Source organism: Geotrypetes seraphini, chromosome 8 (assembly GCF_902459505.1).
Source record: "Geotrypetes seraphini chromosome 8, aGeoSer1.1, whole genome shotgun sequence".
NCBI lineage: Eukaryota > Metazoa > Chordata > Amphibia > Gymnophiona > Dermophiidae > Geotrypetes > Geotrypetes seraphini.
The window spans coordinates 141,231,812-141,247,733 of NC_047091.1; the positions used below are offsets into that span (position 1 = coordinate 141,231,812).

Genomic DNA, 15,922 nt, shown 5'->3' on the forward strand with positions numbered 1-15,922 from the left:
TAACAGATCAAAAGCGATTTGTCATTTGAGCTTTTCATTTTTATGCCAGTGCGCATTATAGAACAGGAAGTAGACGAATAGCTGTGAAACAAAGATCATTATGCACAAAAAAAAAATGTGGGTAATTTAAAAACATAAATTTCCCATTCTAAAAAGAAAGCTTGTTGTGACATCCTGATTCCGCAGAAGAGATCTTTTAAATAGCGGTAAAAAAAAATTGATAAATTCAACCATATCTAAGAAACTAGAGCTGATGTGGTCTATCCAATGCAAGTTTCTGAATCAGTGCCCCAAATAACCTCAGGAACAGGTCATAAAACCCACAGCACCAAGAAAAATTTTTTTTTGTTGGCCTGTGTTATTTTAGTGAAAAAAATTGAACATTAATGAGCTGTTTGTGAATCAGAGCAACTCATTACTTTGTAATGTACATAAATTTTTACACAAAGTTATCTTTGCATGAAGATATAGTACAACTTTTAACTTAAGCGTAGTGTTCTCTAACAGAATTAGAACACATCTTAATGCTAAGCCCGTTTTACATCAGTAGGCTTCTAAGCATTTAATGCACACTAATTCCATTAGCGAGTGCTAAACTTCAGTAAAAGGGCCTTATAGACCCTTTACACATTTTTATTAGCAAATGGGGTTTTGTGCATTAAACGTGCAACAATATGGCCATTTTTGCACTCTTCTGAATTTGCTGCAATTTTTGCACTGTTTAATACACGTGCGCTTCTATTGTGACAAATTTATTATGTGTGTTTTGATGTTATCCGCATAGAATTGTTGATATGCAGGTTATACATTTTTTAAATAAATAAATAAACTGCATACCATGAAGTTTTGTATCAAGCAATTTCCATTCTCTCAGGAAATATTAAATGCAACTAATAATATGTGAAGAATATCTTGGGTGCTGCAGTTGAAATAATTGATCAGGAAATGCCAAAACTTACCCAGTTTTCCAAACAAGCAATGTCTTTCTCTGCCAATGATGTCAATCTGATTTTGAGACTTAAATTCCACTTGAAAATGGCATCAGGATTAATTTTTCTATTGTACGAATTACTTCAAAAGAACTATTCAGGCTTTGTTTTGGCTGTTATCGATTGCCAAGGCTGAGACTTGGTTTGGGTTTCAAGACCGCTGCAGAAATCCATTCTGCTTATTGATTCTTCTTCCACCTGCAGCTCTGACAGGAACAGCTAAGTCAGCTTGCCTTTGTCTGAGAATATGCGATAAGCCATTTCTACAGTTCAGTCTGTATCCTTTAATAAGCGTGAGTATAAATGGGACATTGTGGCAATAATTATATCTGGTAACAGGTCATACCGAATGAGTTTTCTTCCATATGAACCAAGAATAAGAATAATAGATAATAAACATAAGAATAATAAATAAGAACATAATAATACATCAATTGACTAAATCCTATTCAGTGGTCCTGGAGGACCCTCAGCCAGTTGGGTTTTCAAGATCTCCCTAATGAATAAGCATAACTCAAATTCTTAAAATCAGCTATTAAACAAGTATTATCTGAATCAATTCAAGTTTAATCTTATCTCCCACAGTTCATTTCATTACAGTACTTTTACAACTTACCAATACTTAATTTATTAATAAATATCAGAATAATTTAGTCAGTGAACCTAATCCCCATCACTCACACTCACTTCCCAACTTTCACACACATACTACAGTCATTGTGATTATTTCGATCCAAAACTGGATCTTGATTAGTTCATGAGTTCATTAGTCCATGATCATCTAGTCTGAGAGGCTTCAAGCTGAGAGCTGCACAACAGTCTAGCACAGGGGTAGGCAATTCCGGTCCTCGAGAGCCAGAGCCAGGTCAGGTTTTCAGGATATCCACAATAAATATGCATGAGATAGATTTGCATCTCAAGGAGGCAGTGCATACAAATCCATCTCATATATATTCATTGTGGCTATCCTGAAAACCTGACCTGGCTCCGGCTCTTGAGAACCGGAATTGCCTATCCCTGGTCTAGCACATGAAAATCACGGTTTCTTAAGCACAATCGGCAGGCCTCTCCGTCCTCGTGATGGTCCTGTTCTTCAATTCATAAAGCATGAGGCAGATTGGCATTTAACAGGTGACAGACATGCAAATCTGCCTCATGCATATTCATTAGGGATATCTTGAAAACCGGTCCTCCAGGACAGGTTTAAGAACCACTGCTCTAAATTAATCTGACCTGAACCAGCAGGTTGAAATGAAATTAGTTATTTTCTTTTTCCTCATGGCTCTCAGACTTCATGATAACTTGAAATATTTCAACAGGCCGTCATGTTCGCTGAAAGACAGCGTCTCCAACAAACGTTAGCTTTAAGAATGTTATTCTAATACCATGTTTCTCAACTTGACGGAATGTTTTCGGCAGTGAAGCTAAATTTAATTTTAGTCTTAGCATAGAAAATTTGAGCAGTATTTTCTAGTTCTCCTGGTTTAGCTTATCACATCTAGAAAAGAAAAACCAATTAATCCTCTAGGGTTGAAGCTTCAGTGCTCAGTAATGTGAAATGGATTCTTCTGGAATCAAAAGATAATCTTAAGGAATAGAAAATTTAATGTTCAATTTAATTAATTATTTATTTAGATTTATATCCCATCCTCCCTAAAGAGCTCAGGATATTGTTTACATTCACAGTGTTACAATATAGGGTTTACATACAGGGCCTGTTTTACAAAGCCGTAATGGACCGAAGCCCATAGAGATTTAAAGGCCTTCGGGGCTGTTGCCGCGTGGCAGCTGCTAGCGTGGCTTTGTAAAACAGGCCCACAGTATGTTACAATATATCTTCATACAGGATTACTTACTGATGCCGATGAAGGGTTGAGGGAGTGACTAGGTGAAAAAGCAAATTTTTAAATATCTTTTCTAAAGTTAAGAAATAATTTAAGGGCTCTGATATGAGGTGGTAGACTTTTCCAGAGGTTTGGTAAGAAATGGGAATAAGGCTGTTTCCAGGCTGTCTGGAATTTGAGGGAGTGTCCTGGTGGTGTATGTAGGCATATTTCATCTTGGGAGCATAGCATTCACTTTGGGATGTAGAGAGGGAATTTGTCTGAAAAGTATTTAGGTGTCATGTTGTAGAAGGATTTGTACTAGGCCTTTGAAAATGCAGCGTTTGGTTATGGGCAACCGAAATTAGATTATTCTTAAAGCAAAGAAAGGGTAGTGGTGGCCTCCTTGTGGATTATAGCTGAATTTAAGAAAGTATGGGATAAAGTATACCTTATCTCTGAAAGATTAGTAGTTGATATGGATGGGCAAACTGAATAGGCCATATGCAGCCTGATATTAAAAGTGATTTAACTGGGCAGAATAAGCTTCTTCCAAGTTAAATCACTTGTGGCCACTCATGTGGTTATAGCACATTTAATTGGACAGTGCCACGCTGAAATGTCATCACAGACTGCCTCAGCACTGGCCATTTAGTACTGTGATGGGCCATAGGCAGAGCCTGTGAGGACCCAGGGCTTAATTGGTTAGTGGCCATGTTCAGACCACTAACTGGTGAAGTAAGCCTTAGAAACTATTCCACACAGGCATCTAATAAGAACATAAGAATAGCCTTACTGGGTCAGACCAATGGTCCATCAAGCCCAGTAGCCCATTCTCTTGGTGGCCAATCCCCAAAGAGTAGCAACATTCCAGCATTTCAAAGAATAGCAAGATTCCGTAACCTCAATGAGAACAACATTCCAGAGCTGAGATTGTGATGTCATAATGCCTCATTCCACAGTGCCTCAGAGCCAACCTCATCAGTGATGTTACAATGGCTTAAATGTCCTATACTTGACTCACATAAGAACATAAGAATAGCCATACTGGGTCAGATCAATGGTCCAGTAGCCTGTTCTCACAGTGGCCAATCCAGGTCACTAGTACTTGGCCAAAACCCAAAGAGTAACAACATTCCATGCTACCAATCCAGGGCAAGCAGAGGCTTCCCCCATGTCTTAATAACAGACTATGGACTTTTCCTTCAGGAATTTGTCCAAACCTTTCTTAAAACCAGCTACGCTATCCACTTTTACCACAACCTCAGTATGGGCCCCAAAGTGATGGACTGGGTTAGAAACTGGTTGAGTGGAAGGCGATAGAGGGTAGTGGTCAAGGGAGAAAGGGATGTTACCAGTGGTGTGCTGCACAGTTCAGTTCTGGGACTTGTTCTTTTTAACATATTTGTAAGTGATATTGCTGAAGGGATGTCTGGTAAGGTTTATCTCTACACGGATGAGCTGCAATAAAGTAGACACCCCTGATAGTGTGGATAACATGAGGAAAGACCTAGCGAAGCTTGTAGAATGGCCTAGAACTTGGTAGCCTAGATGTAATGCTAAGAAATGTAAGGTTATGCATTTGGGCTGCAAAACCCAAGGGAACAATACAGTTTAGAACAGAGATCTCAAAGTCCCTCCTTGAGGGCCGCAATTCAGTTGGGTTTTCAGGATTTCTCCAATGAATATGCATTGAAAGCAGTGCATGCACATAGATCTCATGCATATTCTTTGGGGAAATCCTGAAAACCCGACTGGATTGCGGCCCTCGAGGAGGGACTTTGAGACCCCTGGTTTAGAGGATGAATACCTTTTGTGCACAAAAAAAGGAGCAGGGCTTGAATGTGCTCATATGTGATGAACTTAAGGTGGCCAAACAGGTAGAAACGATGATGGCAAAAGCTAAAAGGATGCATAGGGAAAGGAATGACCAGTAGGATAAAGTAGGTAATGATACCCCTGACTTTGGTGAGATTCATTTAAAATATTGTGTACAATTCTGGAGACCGCACCTTCAAAAAGATATAAATAGGATAGAGTCAATCAGAGGATGGCTACTAAAATGGTTGATGATCTTCATCATAATGCATTTGAGGGCTGACTTAAAGATCTCAATATGCATACTTTGGAGGAAAGGTGGGAGAGGGGAGATATGATACAGATGTTTAAATACCTACATAGCATAAATGCACATGAAGCGAGTCTCTTTCAATTGAAAGGAAACTCTGGAATGAGGGGGCTGGTGCCCGCTTAATTTCTAGTTTGCAACATCAGCTTTTCTGGTGACCAAGGCCATGGCCTGGCATTGAATATCTGGGGCTAGACCTGCCCATAGCAGTTAGCATTTTTTAAACAAAACATTGACTCTGCAAGGTATATATAGGCTGGATGGTCTTTATGTCCTGTCATTTTCCCTATTTCTATTTCTAAGTATTCAAAGGCTCAGATTTTTCCTTCTCCCCCATTGCCAATACCACTTCTCATGTTCTTAAAATAGTCCTGTGCAGGGTTACCAGACGTCCGGGAAAACCCAGACATATCCTCTGGGGTCCCAGACAGACTTTCTAAAACCCAGCAGTTTGTCCAGGTTTTGGAGAGCCCCGACAGGCTCTGGCTGCATCTGGAGGGCATCTGAGCAAGCGCAGATGACATCACACAGATCTGTGCATGCTCTGGGCCCTCTAGATGCGGCTGGAGCTTGTAGGGGAAAGAGGGGAGGTTTGTGGGGGCGGAGCTGGAGGTTGAACTGGGAGTGGCTGTGGTAGAATGGGGTGGAGCTAAAGGCAGGATGGGGCGGGGCCTGAGGTGGAACAGGGCAGGGCCATGTGTCCGGGTTTTTGCGGCCCAAAAAAGTGGTACCCCTTGTCCTGTGGTACTAACATAACAACCAATTTTCTTTCTTAGAGGGAATTATCTTTTCAATCACAAGGGTTTTAATTCTTACCTTATTTGTTTTCCAGGTGCAAGCAGATGAACTACCCTGATGACCTCCCTCAGATAGCCATGGTCTTTATTTTTGTGAATGAGGCTTTGTCTGTCATTCTGCGCTCTGTACACAGTGTTGTCAACCACACACCTTCTCACTTACTCAAAGAGATCATTCTTGTGGATGACAACAGTGATAATGGTAAGGGACATGCTATATATTAGAAAATACCTTTGTGGGACTGACTGATGTTTTTATTTATTTGATTCGTTTTATTTCCTGTCCTCCCCAATGAGCTCAGAACGGGTCGCAAAGTTGATATACACGATGCATCGAAAAATGGCTTATAAATTTACATGTATACAGTATTGGGTACCTGTGCAAGCTTGTCCTTCCTGCTTGTCTTTATCATACCAGCTGTACTCTCACCATGTTGGATTTTAAGCATTAGAATCACATTTATGCCCCAGAGCCCCAGAGGTATATTTTTCTAATAGTATTCCTGCTATTAGACTTGCTAATATTAGCAGCAGTGGCAAAAATGAGTTCTCTGAGTCAAGAGTCTCTATGCCGCCATGCATATCACTTCATTTATTAAAAGAATCACTTCTGTGGCAGCCTAATGGCTCAGTGGCACATGTTAGGCTGTGCTACGAGGCGCATCCATGTTCAATACATAGGCCAGGACTTCAAAGGAGCCCAGTTACCCAGTTCCAGGATGGAGAGTGTTGCTTTGATGAAAAGTTGTATATCAAATTTTAATAAACTAAACTTTCTGACCAGTTCTGATTTTGAACTTACATCCCAAAGTAGAGAGTAACACAGGGAAAAAGATTCATCCCTGTCTCCTCACTGTCCCCGTCAGTCTTAATTTTCTTCCCTGCTCAAAACAGAAAGATGATTTTATGCAATTTTAAGCCTATAGTATGTGTCCGGGGGGTGGGAGGGGTGTCTAACTTTTATTTTGATTGAAAAAACATCAGTTAATGTACAATCTGTGAGACATGTTGTGTTCTGCATTGCGCACAGAAAGCCAAGCATCAGCTCAATACCAGTGATATTTCAGTCCAGACAATAATTTGAGTTCTAATTATTCATGCACAAAACATATCAAGAACAGCCCGCAGAATATCACACACACATAAAATAGTGCACAGCAAAATGATACAACATATTGAACAGAATATTACTTACAATGGGCTAGATTCACGAACCGGGCCTGAGCCGGGCAGGTCTGATGAATTCTTCAAAGCCCAATATACAGATGGGGGCAATCGGAGGAATGCCCCCATCTGCCTGCCCGGATCGCTCTAAAGCAGGGATCTCAAAGTCCCTCCTCGAGGGCCGCAATCCAGTCGGGTTTTCAGGATTTCCCCAATGAATATGCATTGAAAGTAGTGCATGCACATAGATCTCATGCATATTCATTGGGGAAATCCTGAAAACCCGACTGGATTGCGGCCCTCAAGGAGGGACTTTGAGACCCCTGCTCTAAAGTGATCCCAGCGCATGCGCAGACCATCTGCAGATGGTCTGCGTATGCGCTGGACCTCCGTGGCCGTCAGAGATTTTTTCTTTTCTTTTCTTTTTTTAATGGAGCCTGTAGTTTTAACCTGCTTAAGCCCACGGGGTAAAACCACGGGCTTGCACTGCGGGGAAGGGTGGCGAGTCGGGACAGGCAGGCAATCAGGGCAGTTCGGGGCAGGCAGGAGAAGAGCATCGGGGCAGGCAGGCGATCTGGGGCAGCGGGAGAGACGGGGAGAGTTGGGGCTGCAGGAGGCTTTCGGGGCTACAACTTTTTATTTTTTTTTTTAATTTTTTTGCTTTTTTCATCGGGGCGAGCAGGCAGGAGACAAGAGATCTGGGCAGTGTAGGGCGGTAATTTGGGGCAGAGCAAGGTGGCGAGCAGGGCAGAGAGTAGGGCTTCCAGAGTCGGAAAGACGTTTTCAACTGGTCCCCAGCAGTCGCTTCTTCAGTTGAACGGCCAGCCCAATTGGATGTGAAATTTTGTGTTGTGAATCATGTCCCTGCCTACACTGCATGGATTTCACCTCATTTGCATGCACGGATTCGAAGCGGATCGCAGGAGAGGTTAGTGAATAGTGCAAGAGGGAAATCTGGTCGCAAAGAGGTCGCAAACCGATCGGTACACGATTGGTTTGCTTTGTGAATCTAGCCCAATATTCTGGAAATATATGCAGGTACTTTAGGGTTCTCAGTCAGGCCCAGCTCCCCATTCCAGCATCTTCTTGTCGGCCTTACGAACAGTAATGTCCAGCAGTGTGTGTGTTAGGAACCATCATAAGAACATAAGAATAGCCTTACTGGGTCAGACCAGTGGTCCATCAAGCCCAGTAGTCTGTTCTCACAGTTGCCAATCCAGGTTACTAGTGCCTGGCCAAAACCCAAGGAGTAGCAATATTCCATGCTACCGATCCAAGGCAAGCAGTGGCTTCCTCCCATGTCTTTCTCAATAACAGACTATGGACTTTTCCTCCAGGAACTTGTCCAAACCTTTCTTAAAATCAGCTACACTGTCCTTTCTTACCACAACCTCTGGCAATGCATTCCAGATCTGAACTATTCTCTTAACTATTTTCTGAGTCCTAGCAACTTGATGAGTTACAGATTAGAGAATGACATGGTGACTGTTACCCGTGGCTAGCCGCAGGTAGCAGCGGGTAACCCGCAGGAACAGGGAGGAAAAAATACTGGTTGCTGTGGGTATGGGGACAAGGTCATTCACTGCCCTGTGGAGCGGTGAATGGCCTTGTCCCCACAGTAAAGTATCTGCCGCATTGACTTCCTTTCCACCCCTCCCGGTTAGCAGCCCCCCTCTTGCGATCACGACACTCGCTCACTCCTGATCACCGGTGGCAAAAAAAACCCCAACAAACCTGTGACCTTCGTGGCTCCCCGGGCAGGTCTACCAGCCTCTTTGAATCTTCCTGCAGACAGGGCTGCTTCAAAGATCTCCTTCCGATGTAGCTTCAAAGAGGCTGGTAGGCCCGCCTCAGGGCCCTATGAAGGGGCCAACACAGGCAGGGCTGATGTTAGGGGAGGGCAGACAGGGCATCTGCCCTGAGCCCCACAGCTCCAGGATGCCCCATGGACTGGGCATCTCTTCCCCTAATCGGACCATCTCTATCCCTTCCCCTCACCTTTAGAGTTTTCTTTTTCTATGGTGTCTGGATGCGGCACTGTTCTTACAAGTCCCGCACGACTACCCAGAGTTTCTCCTCTAACACGAGGCACCCAAGTAAAAACAGGAAGGTACATCAGAGAAGAAGTTTGGGGAAACAGGAAGGTGCATCAGAGGAGTTGTGCGGGACTTATGAGAGCAGTTGTTGGGTCCAGACACCTGAGAAAGAGAAAACTCTGAAAAGCACCAGTGAAGGTGAGGAGAAGGGAGGAAGATGGCCCAACGAGGGGAAAAGGTTGAGTGGCACTGAAGGGAAGTAGAGAGAGAGGGAGAAGCAGACGGTGGATGGAAGTAGGGAAAGGAGCGAGAGGGGAACAGACGCTGAAGGAAAGTGGGAGGAGAGAGAGGGGAGCAGATGCTTAAAGTGGAGAGAGAGAGAACACACACTTGAAGGAAGTAGAGAGGAGAGAAAGGGGAGCAGATGCTGGATGAGAAGGGAGCAGTGAGGGTGAGAGGCACCCGGGACAGTGGTGCCCATCCTCCACCCTCTTCTCTATCCCTTGCCCCCCTGCCGGGCACGTGCCCCCTTCCCCCATAGATCTATAACTTCTCGGCACGAGCAGCATCACCAACTTGTTGCATGCGCCGGTGTTGGCTCTCCTTCATCACTTCCTAGGCGCAGGACCCGGAAGTGATGTCAGAGGGAGAGCCGACACTGGCGCAAGCAGCACATTGGAGTTGCTGCCCATGCTGGCAAAGAACTAGAGGTACGTTGCGGGGGAAGTGAAGGCGCGCACGTTGGGGGGGAGGACTGGGAAGGGGCGGGGGTAGGGAGGAGGAGGGCTGTCCGCCCCCTCACCATGACGGCGCACGGAGCCCGCCCCACCCCCTCACTACACCACTGCTGGGGACATCCATGATGTAAAAAGCAAATACAGAAAATGTAAAGAAGCAATCTGTATATCCTCCAAAGCTTTTCCCCCCTGTTTTACTAAGGTGTGCTAAGCGTTTTAGCGCATGTTTAGTGCACGCTAAATCTACACACGCGCTAAATGCTAACGCATCCATAGTGTTTAGCGCGTGATTAGTGCACACTAATATTTAGCGTGCACTAAAATGCTTAGCGTACCTTAGTAAAAGGAGCCCTTTGTCCTGTATGAAAAAGATGACTTATAAATCAAATATAAAATGCTGAGCCAGTATGAGGCATGTTTTCCAAGCTCAATAAGGTTCCTGGGTCACTGTAACCCTTCTACCATTCAGCATCATTAACTTTACTAAATGTCCACATCTGCTTCCCTTGCCAGAAAATTTCTGTATTATTTTTTGTTAAATTAACTTGTAAATCAAAAGTAATTTAATTACTTCTAATTAAATTATTTTTCTGAACAGTAATTACATAAAATAAGAATTAAAAAAAAAAAAAAAGTAATCAAATGCCTATCTGCACTTAAGTTTCCTTTTTAATTACGGATGGCTGCATATTGTTTTTGATAATTGTGTGATTTAATTAAAAGAGGCTTTACTGATTGTTCAATTATGAATGTATGGTGTGTGAATCTAGCGATGTCTACCTGATCCCACTTATGTCACCCAATAGAAAGCTCTGTGGGGATTCATTTCCATTGTAGCATATGTACGAAATACCATGGCAACTTTTGCGCACCAAAAAATAATCTCGTTTCTTTTTGCAATTGCTTTTTTTTAATTGATGGTTTATAGTGATAAGATCCTCTGAGTAAGGCATCTACTGTTCATTAAGTATCTGACTGGCTCATTAACTTCATATAAATCCTTCTCCCCCTTGGCCATTGTTACTTAATTATGGTAATGTTCTATAGGAAGGTTTCCTTCTGATTGGTTGACAGAGTTCTAAAAAATTGTTCTAACACTATTGCTGATGCTTTAAACATAACCACGTTGCCGGTAGCTTCCATTATTACCCTCTAAACTGAAGCCATTCTGCAAAGTGATAAACTAAAAAAAAACACAACCATGTAGCATTTGAGCATCTTCATCCCATTAAGACGATGATTCTAATGTATGTGTATGTATTCATGTTAATTTTCAGTTGAGCTGAAGTTTAACTTGGACCAATATGTTAACAAGCGATATCCGGGACTTGTGAAAATCGTGCGCAATACCAAAAGGGAAGGGTTGATCAGAGCCAGGATACAGGGGTGGAAAGCAGCGACAACTTCCATTGTTGGCTTTTTTGATGCTCATGTAGAATTCAACACCGGCTGGTAAGACATCCTGCTGTTTCAAATTGTGGGCTGGACTGGTCTTTCTTTGCTTTTCAGCTTAAAGAAATAACAGCTGAGAGGAGATATATGAGGGGCCACAGAAATATATGAGGGGCCACTGAAAATTTCTCAGCCCAGTCAACAAAGTTGGGGCAGTCTCCATCGAGGGCTATACACTCGATCCAGCGATTTTTCGTTCCTTATTTAGCCGACGGAACAAAAAAAGTGAAACATCACTGGATTAAGTGTATAGCCCTCGATAGAGACTGCCCCAACTTTGTTGGTTGGGCTGAGAATTTTTCAGCGGCCCCTCACAGATAAAATTGTGAGTGGAGTGGAACAGGTAGACATGAATAGCTTTTTCACTCTCCAAAAATACAAGGACTAGGTGGCACACAATGAAGGTATTAAGTAGTAAATTTAAAACAAATCAGAGAAAATATTTCTTCACTCAGGCCCATATTTTATATATGGTGCTTTAAGTTAGGTGCCGATAGGCACCCTACTGATGCCTAACTTAAGTGGAATACGCTGTTTAAAAATGATTAATAGTACTCTTTTTTAAAAAAATGTAGACACCCAGCACTTAAAAAAACAGCGCCTCCATCGTGGCTACGGAAGTGCTTTATGACACCTAATGTCACTGTAGGCATTGCTAATGCCGGAAGGGGCGTTAGGCATCATAAAGTGCCTCCATAGCTGTGATTCACATAAAAGACAGGCACCAGAAATGTAGGCCTTGAAAACCCTGGCCTACATTTCTGATGCCTACCTTTCACAAAGGTGCGACTCTATAAATGGTGCTATTGTGTGACTGACATGCGATTGGAGGCCGATTTTTTGTGCAGCCACTGATGACAGTGCCGTTAACAGAATCTGGGCCTCAATGTGAAATTAAGCTCTGGAATTCATTGCCAGAGATTAGAATGCGGAAAACGCAGTTAGCTTAGCAGGGTTAAAAAAGATTTGGACACATGTCTAAAAGAAAAGTCTATAAATCAATATTAAGGAGACTTGGGGAAAATCCACTGCTTATTTCTAGGATAAGCAGCGTAAAATCTGTTTTACTCTTTTGGACTCTTGCTAGATATTTGTGACCTGGATTGGCCACTGTTGGAAACAGGATACTGGGCTTGATGGACCTTTATGTATTTATGTACCTATGGAGAAATGAATGCCAATGAGGTATAATGCCATGGTGAAATGGCAGAAAGTTTGGGGGGTCACCCATGAAATATAAGTTTTCTTTGAGTTACTTTACAATAGTTATGTAAATGCCTGAAAATTGGAGGTCATTTTACTTTATTTTTTCTTTCTATCCTCTCCCAAACCCCCAACCTCCACCTACCACCACCACAACACACATTTTGGGTTTTCTTTCTTCTTCAGTGAGATGGGTCATATTAAGATAACAAATACAATTAGAGGGATTTACCAGTTACAGTAGTTTTACAAGTGTCTCAGTTTACTGTATGACTGTTGTTCTATCATTATTTTCCTGTGTGCACGTTGAGTATATGAGGGGCTGCTGAAAAGTTCTCAGCCCAACCAACAAAGTTGGGGCCGTCTCCATCGAGGGCTATACACTTTAGGGGTCCTTTTACAAAGGCACGCTAAACGCTAATGCCTTAGTAAAAGAGGGGGGTTAGTCCAGCGACTTTCTTCTTTTTTCATTCCATATTTTTCTGATGAATAAAAAAATTTGGAAAAATCACTTTGTTGGTTGGGCTGACAACTTTTCAGCGGCCCCTTATATGTCATTGAACTGTAATTGTTTTGCTTGGACACTGTACTGTGTTTAAGGACTGTTGGTGTTGTAATAAAGAACCTCCTTAAAATTAAGAAAAAAGAGACATCCTGCTATTATGGCAATTTCTGTTTTAATTTAAAGGGATTCTCCTGTGCTCATCTAGAATAGTTTAACAGTCCCATGATAGGTAGCATGTCTGGGAAAGCTAGTATTCCTCTTCCTGAAATGAGGAAGGCTCCAGAAGGTTTTATCCTTCAAAGATTCTTGTTTGTATTTCATTGTAAAAATGAAGCAAAAAACTACCCTTCCTCCCACCCTTTTTTTTCTAAATATGGTGTCCAATTATGCTGTTTTATAATTGGGTATTGTTGGGATGGTGATTGTTTGCTAACAAAAAAATCTCAGTTGGCAGCTTAGAGGTCTGAAAGTTAATTGAGTGGGTGCAAAAATGAAAGTTTGCCTACGGCTTTGAGTACCCTTGCATCGGACCTGTTCAAATCACATCCCTATTGCTTTCACCTCTATCCTTTGCTCCTACCTCCATCTCTCTTTTCATTTCCATTTTCCTCTTTGCAGCCTTCTTTTTTTTTTTTTTCAAAAGGAGAGTAGAATAGCACTAAACCACAAATTCCTGCTTTCTCTATCAGCCCCATCTCTGTGAATAGGAAACGCACATTATAACTTTTCAATGCTGCTTTGAAATTCACTGTGTGGTGCCAAACAGGCTTTCAAAGGAGTGTAAACCACAAGAGTTTCAACTTCGTGATGAGGTATGACAGTAATGGTGAAAGGCCTCAGGCAGATGGCTGCAACCCTGATGTTTCTCCCATATGTCTCTCCATCTGCTTGCCTTCAGGAAATGCACCATGGTGTTCTGTAGGTTAGGAAGAGCTTTATTATTGTTAGCTGTTCAACCTCTTTCCCCTTCAAATTTTAAGAGGTTCTGATTTTATTCCCACTATGTCCTGTTGAATTTGAAAAATCTGATAAACTTCTGCTAAATGCTCCTTCTTTCAACATTATTAGATTAAGCACTAATCTCTCCTCCATCTTCTAAGTTGGAGGGGTGATATTATGGAATGCTCTACCAGTGGAAATTAGGAAAATTAGTTCTGCTACACAATTTTTAAACTGTACCTGGTTTTATTTCACGGCTTACTGACGTCGTTATGTCAGAAGTTCTGCAGTTAAATACTTAGAGGCGTTCTCCTTTGGTCAGCGCCATCTTCATTCCAGACTTTTCATTCTTCGACTGGTATCCGAGAGCACAGTTTGACTTCACAGCTGGTTCCTGAGGAAGGGGGGGTTTCCCCCTCGAAACGGAGCCCCGTTGGACGGGTCAATTTCAAGCTGGTTATTCCGCACTTTGGACTTACGGAGAAGCTAAGCACTCTCTTCTTGATTTTGCTCGTTCTTGAGCCAGCCCGGTTGATTTTGGATGCCATTTACCCCCCAATGGGGGATAGAGACACTTGAACCATTCTACTGTGTTTTAGTGATTTTTTTGGTTTATTTCTCACTTTTTTTTCACTTAGCACTTTTTGTGCACTAGTTTAATTCAATTGGGTAACCCAGGGATGTTTCACAAGTAAATACCCTTGTGAGTTTTGATTGTGACAACTGGTGCTTTAGGGACTTGTTCCCATGCAAGCTGTGAGACTGAGGGTATCCCACTCACATTAATTATTAGCAGCAAGTCGGTTGGCTGGTCCGGCTGTCTCTATCCTCCATTTTGTTCTTTTGAATTAGGGGGAAATTTTTGGTTTTGACACAATTTAGGAAACATTTGAAAGCTTTTCTGTTTGTTAAAGCTTTTGGTAATTTGTCCTGAAATTTTAACATCTTGTCAATTTAAAACCCCACCCCCTTTTACAAAACCGTGCAAGAGGTTTTTAGCGCCAGCCGGCGCACTGAATGATCTGTGCTGTTCTGACGCCCATAGGAGCTGTGCAGAGCATTCAGTGCACTGGCTGGCACCAAAAACCTCTTGTGCGGTTTTGTAAAAATGGGTGGGGTAATCTTTTCTGTTTTATTATGTGATTATTGTTTCTTCCCACTAGAACTGTAGGATAGAACATAAGAACATAAGAATTTGTCACTGCTAGGTCAGACCAGTGGTCCGTCGTGCCCAGCAGTCCGCTCCCACGGCGGCCCCCAGGTCAAGACCAGTGCCCTGAGACCAGCCCTACCTGCTTACGTTCTGATTCAGCAGGAACTTGTCTAACTTTGTCTTGAATTCCTGGAGGGTGTTTTCCCCTATGACAGCCTCCAGAAGAGCATTCCAGTTTTCCACTATTCTCTGGATAAAGAAGAACTTCCTTACGTTTGTATGGAATCTATCCCCTTTCAACTTTAGAGAGTGCCCTCTCATTCTCCCTACCTTGGAGAGGGTGAACAACCTGTCTTTATCTACTAAGTCTATTCCCTTCAGTATCTTGAATGTTTCTACCATGTCCCCTCTCAGTCTCCTCTTTTCAAGGGAGAAGAGGCCCAGTTTCTCTAATCTCTCGCTGTACGGCAATTCCTCCAGCCCTTTAACCATTTTAGTCACTCTTCTCTGGACCCTTTCGAGTAGTACCGTGTCCTTCTTCATGTACGGCGACCAGTGCTGGGCCCAGTACTCCAAGTGAGGGCGCATTGTGGCCTGGTACAGCGGCATGACAACTCTCTCCGATCTGTTTGTGATACCCTTCTTAATCATTCCCAGCATTCTGTTTACCCTTTTCGCCGCCATCGCAGGAACAAAAAAAAAAAAAGAAGAAGAAACAAGGCCTCGAAATACTATGAGAAAAACAGCAAGCAGAGGCACTGGAGACATCACAACCAGCAAGGGAATTCAAATCTGTAATTGAAGTACCGTATTTTCACGCAAATAACGCGCACCCGTATAAAACGCGCACACGGGTATAGCGCGCAGAAATCACGATGATATGTACAAAAACTTTGGTATACCGCGCTCACGGGTATACCGCGCATGGTGCCCGACGCTCCTTTCGCCCGCCCTGACTTTCCGACTCTCCGTTCACCCCCCCTGACTTCCGTGCAC

General features: G+C 42.8%; 1 protein-coding gene across 1 annotated transcript in view; it reads left to right on the plus strand.

The window, feature by feature from the left end:
• GALNT9 (polypeptide N-acetylgalactosaminyltransferase 9) overlaps positions 1–15,922 on the plus strand; it is a 331,969-nt gene that overhangs the window by 147,575 nt on the left and 168,472 nt on the right. The window contains exons 3-4 of the mRNA XM_033953956.1: positions 5,773–5,939; positions 10,952–11,126. Of these exons, the coding sequence (XP_033809847.1) occupies positions 5,773–5,939; positions 10,952–11,126 (342 nt within the window). The remainder of the gene's footprint in view (positions 1–5,772; positions 5,940–10,951; positions 11,127–15,922) is intronic.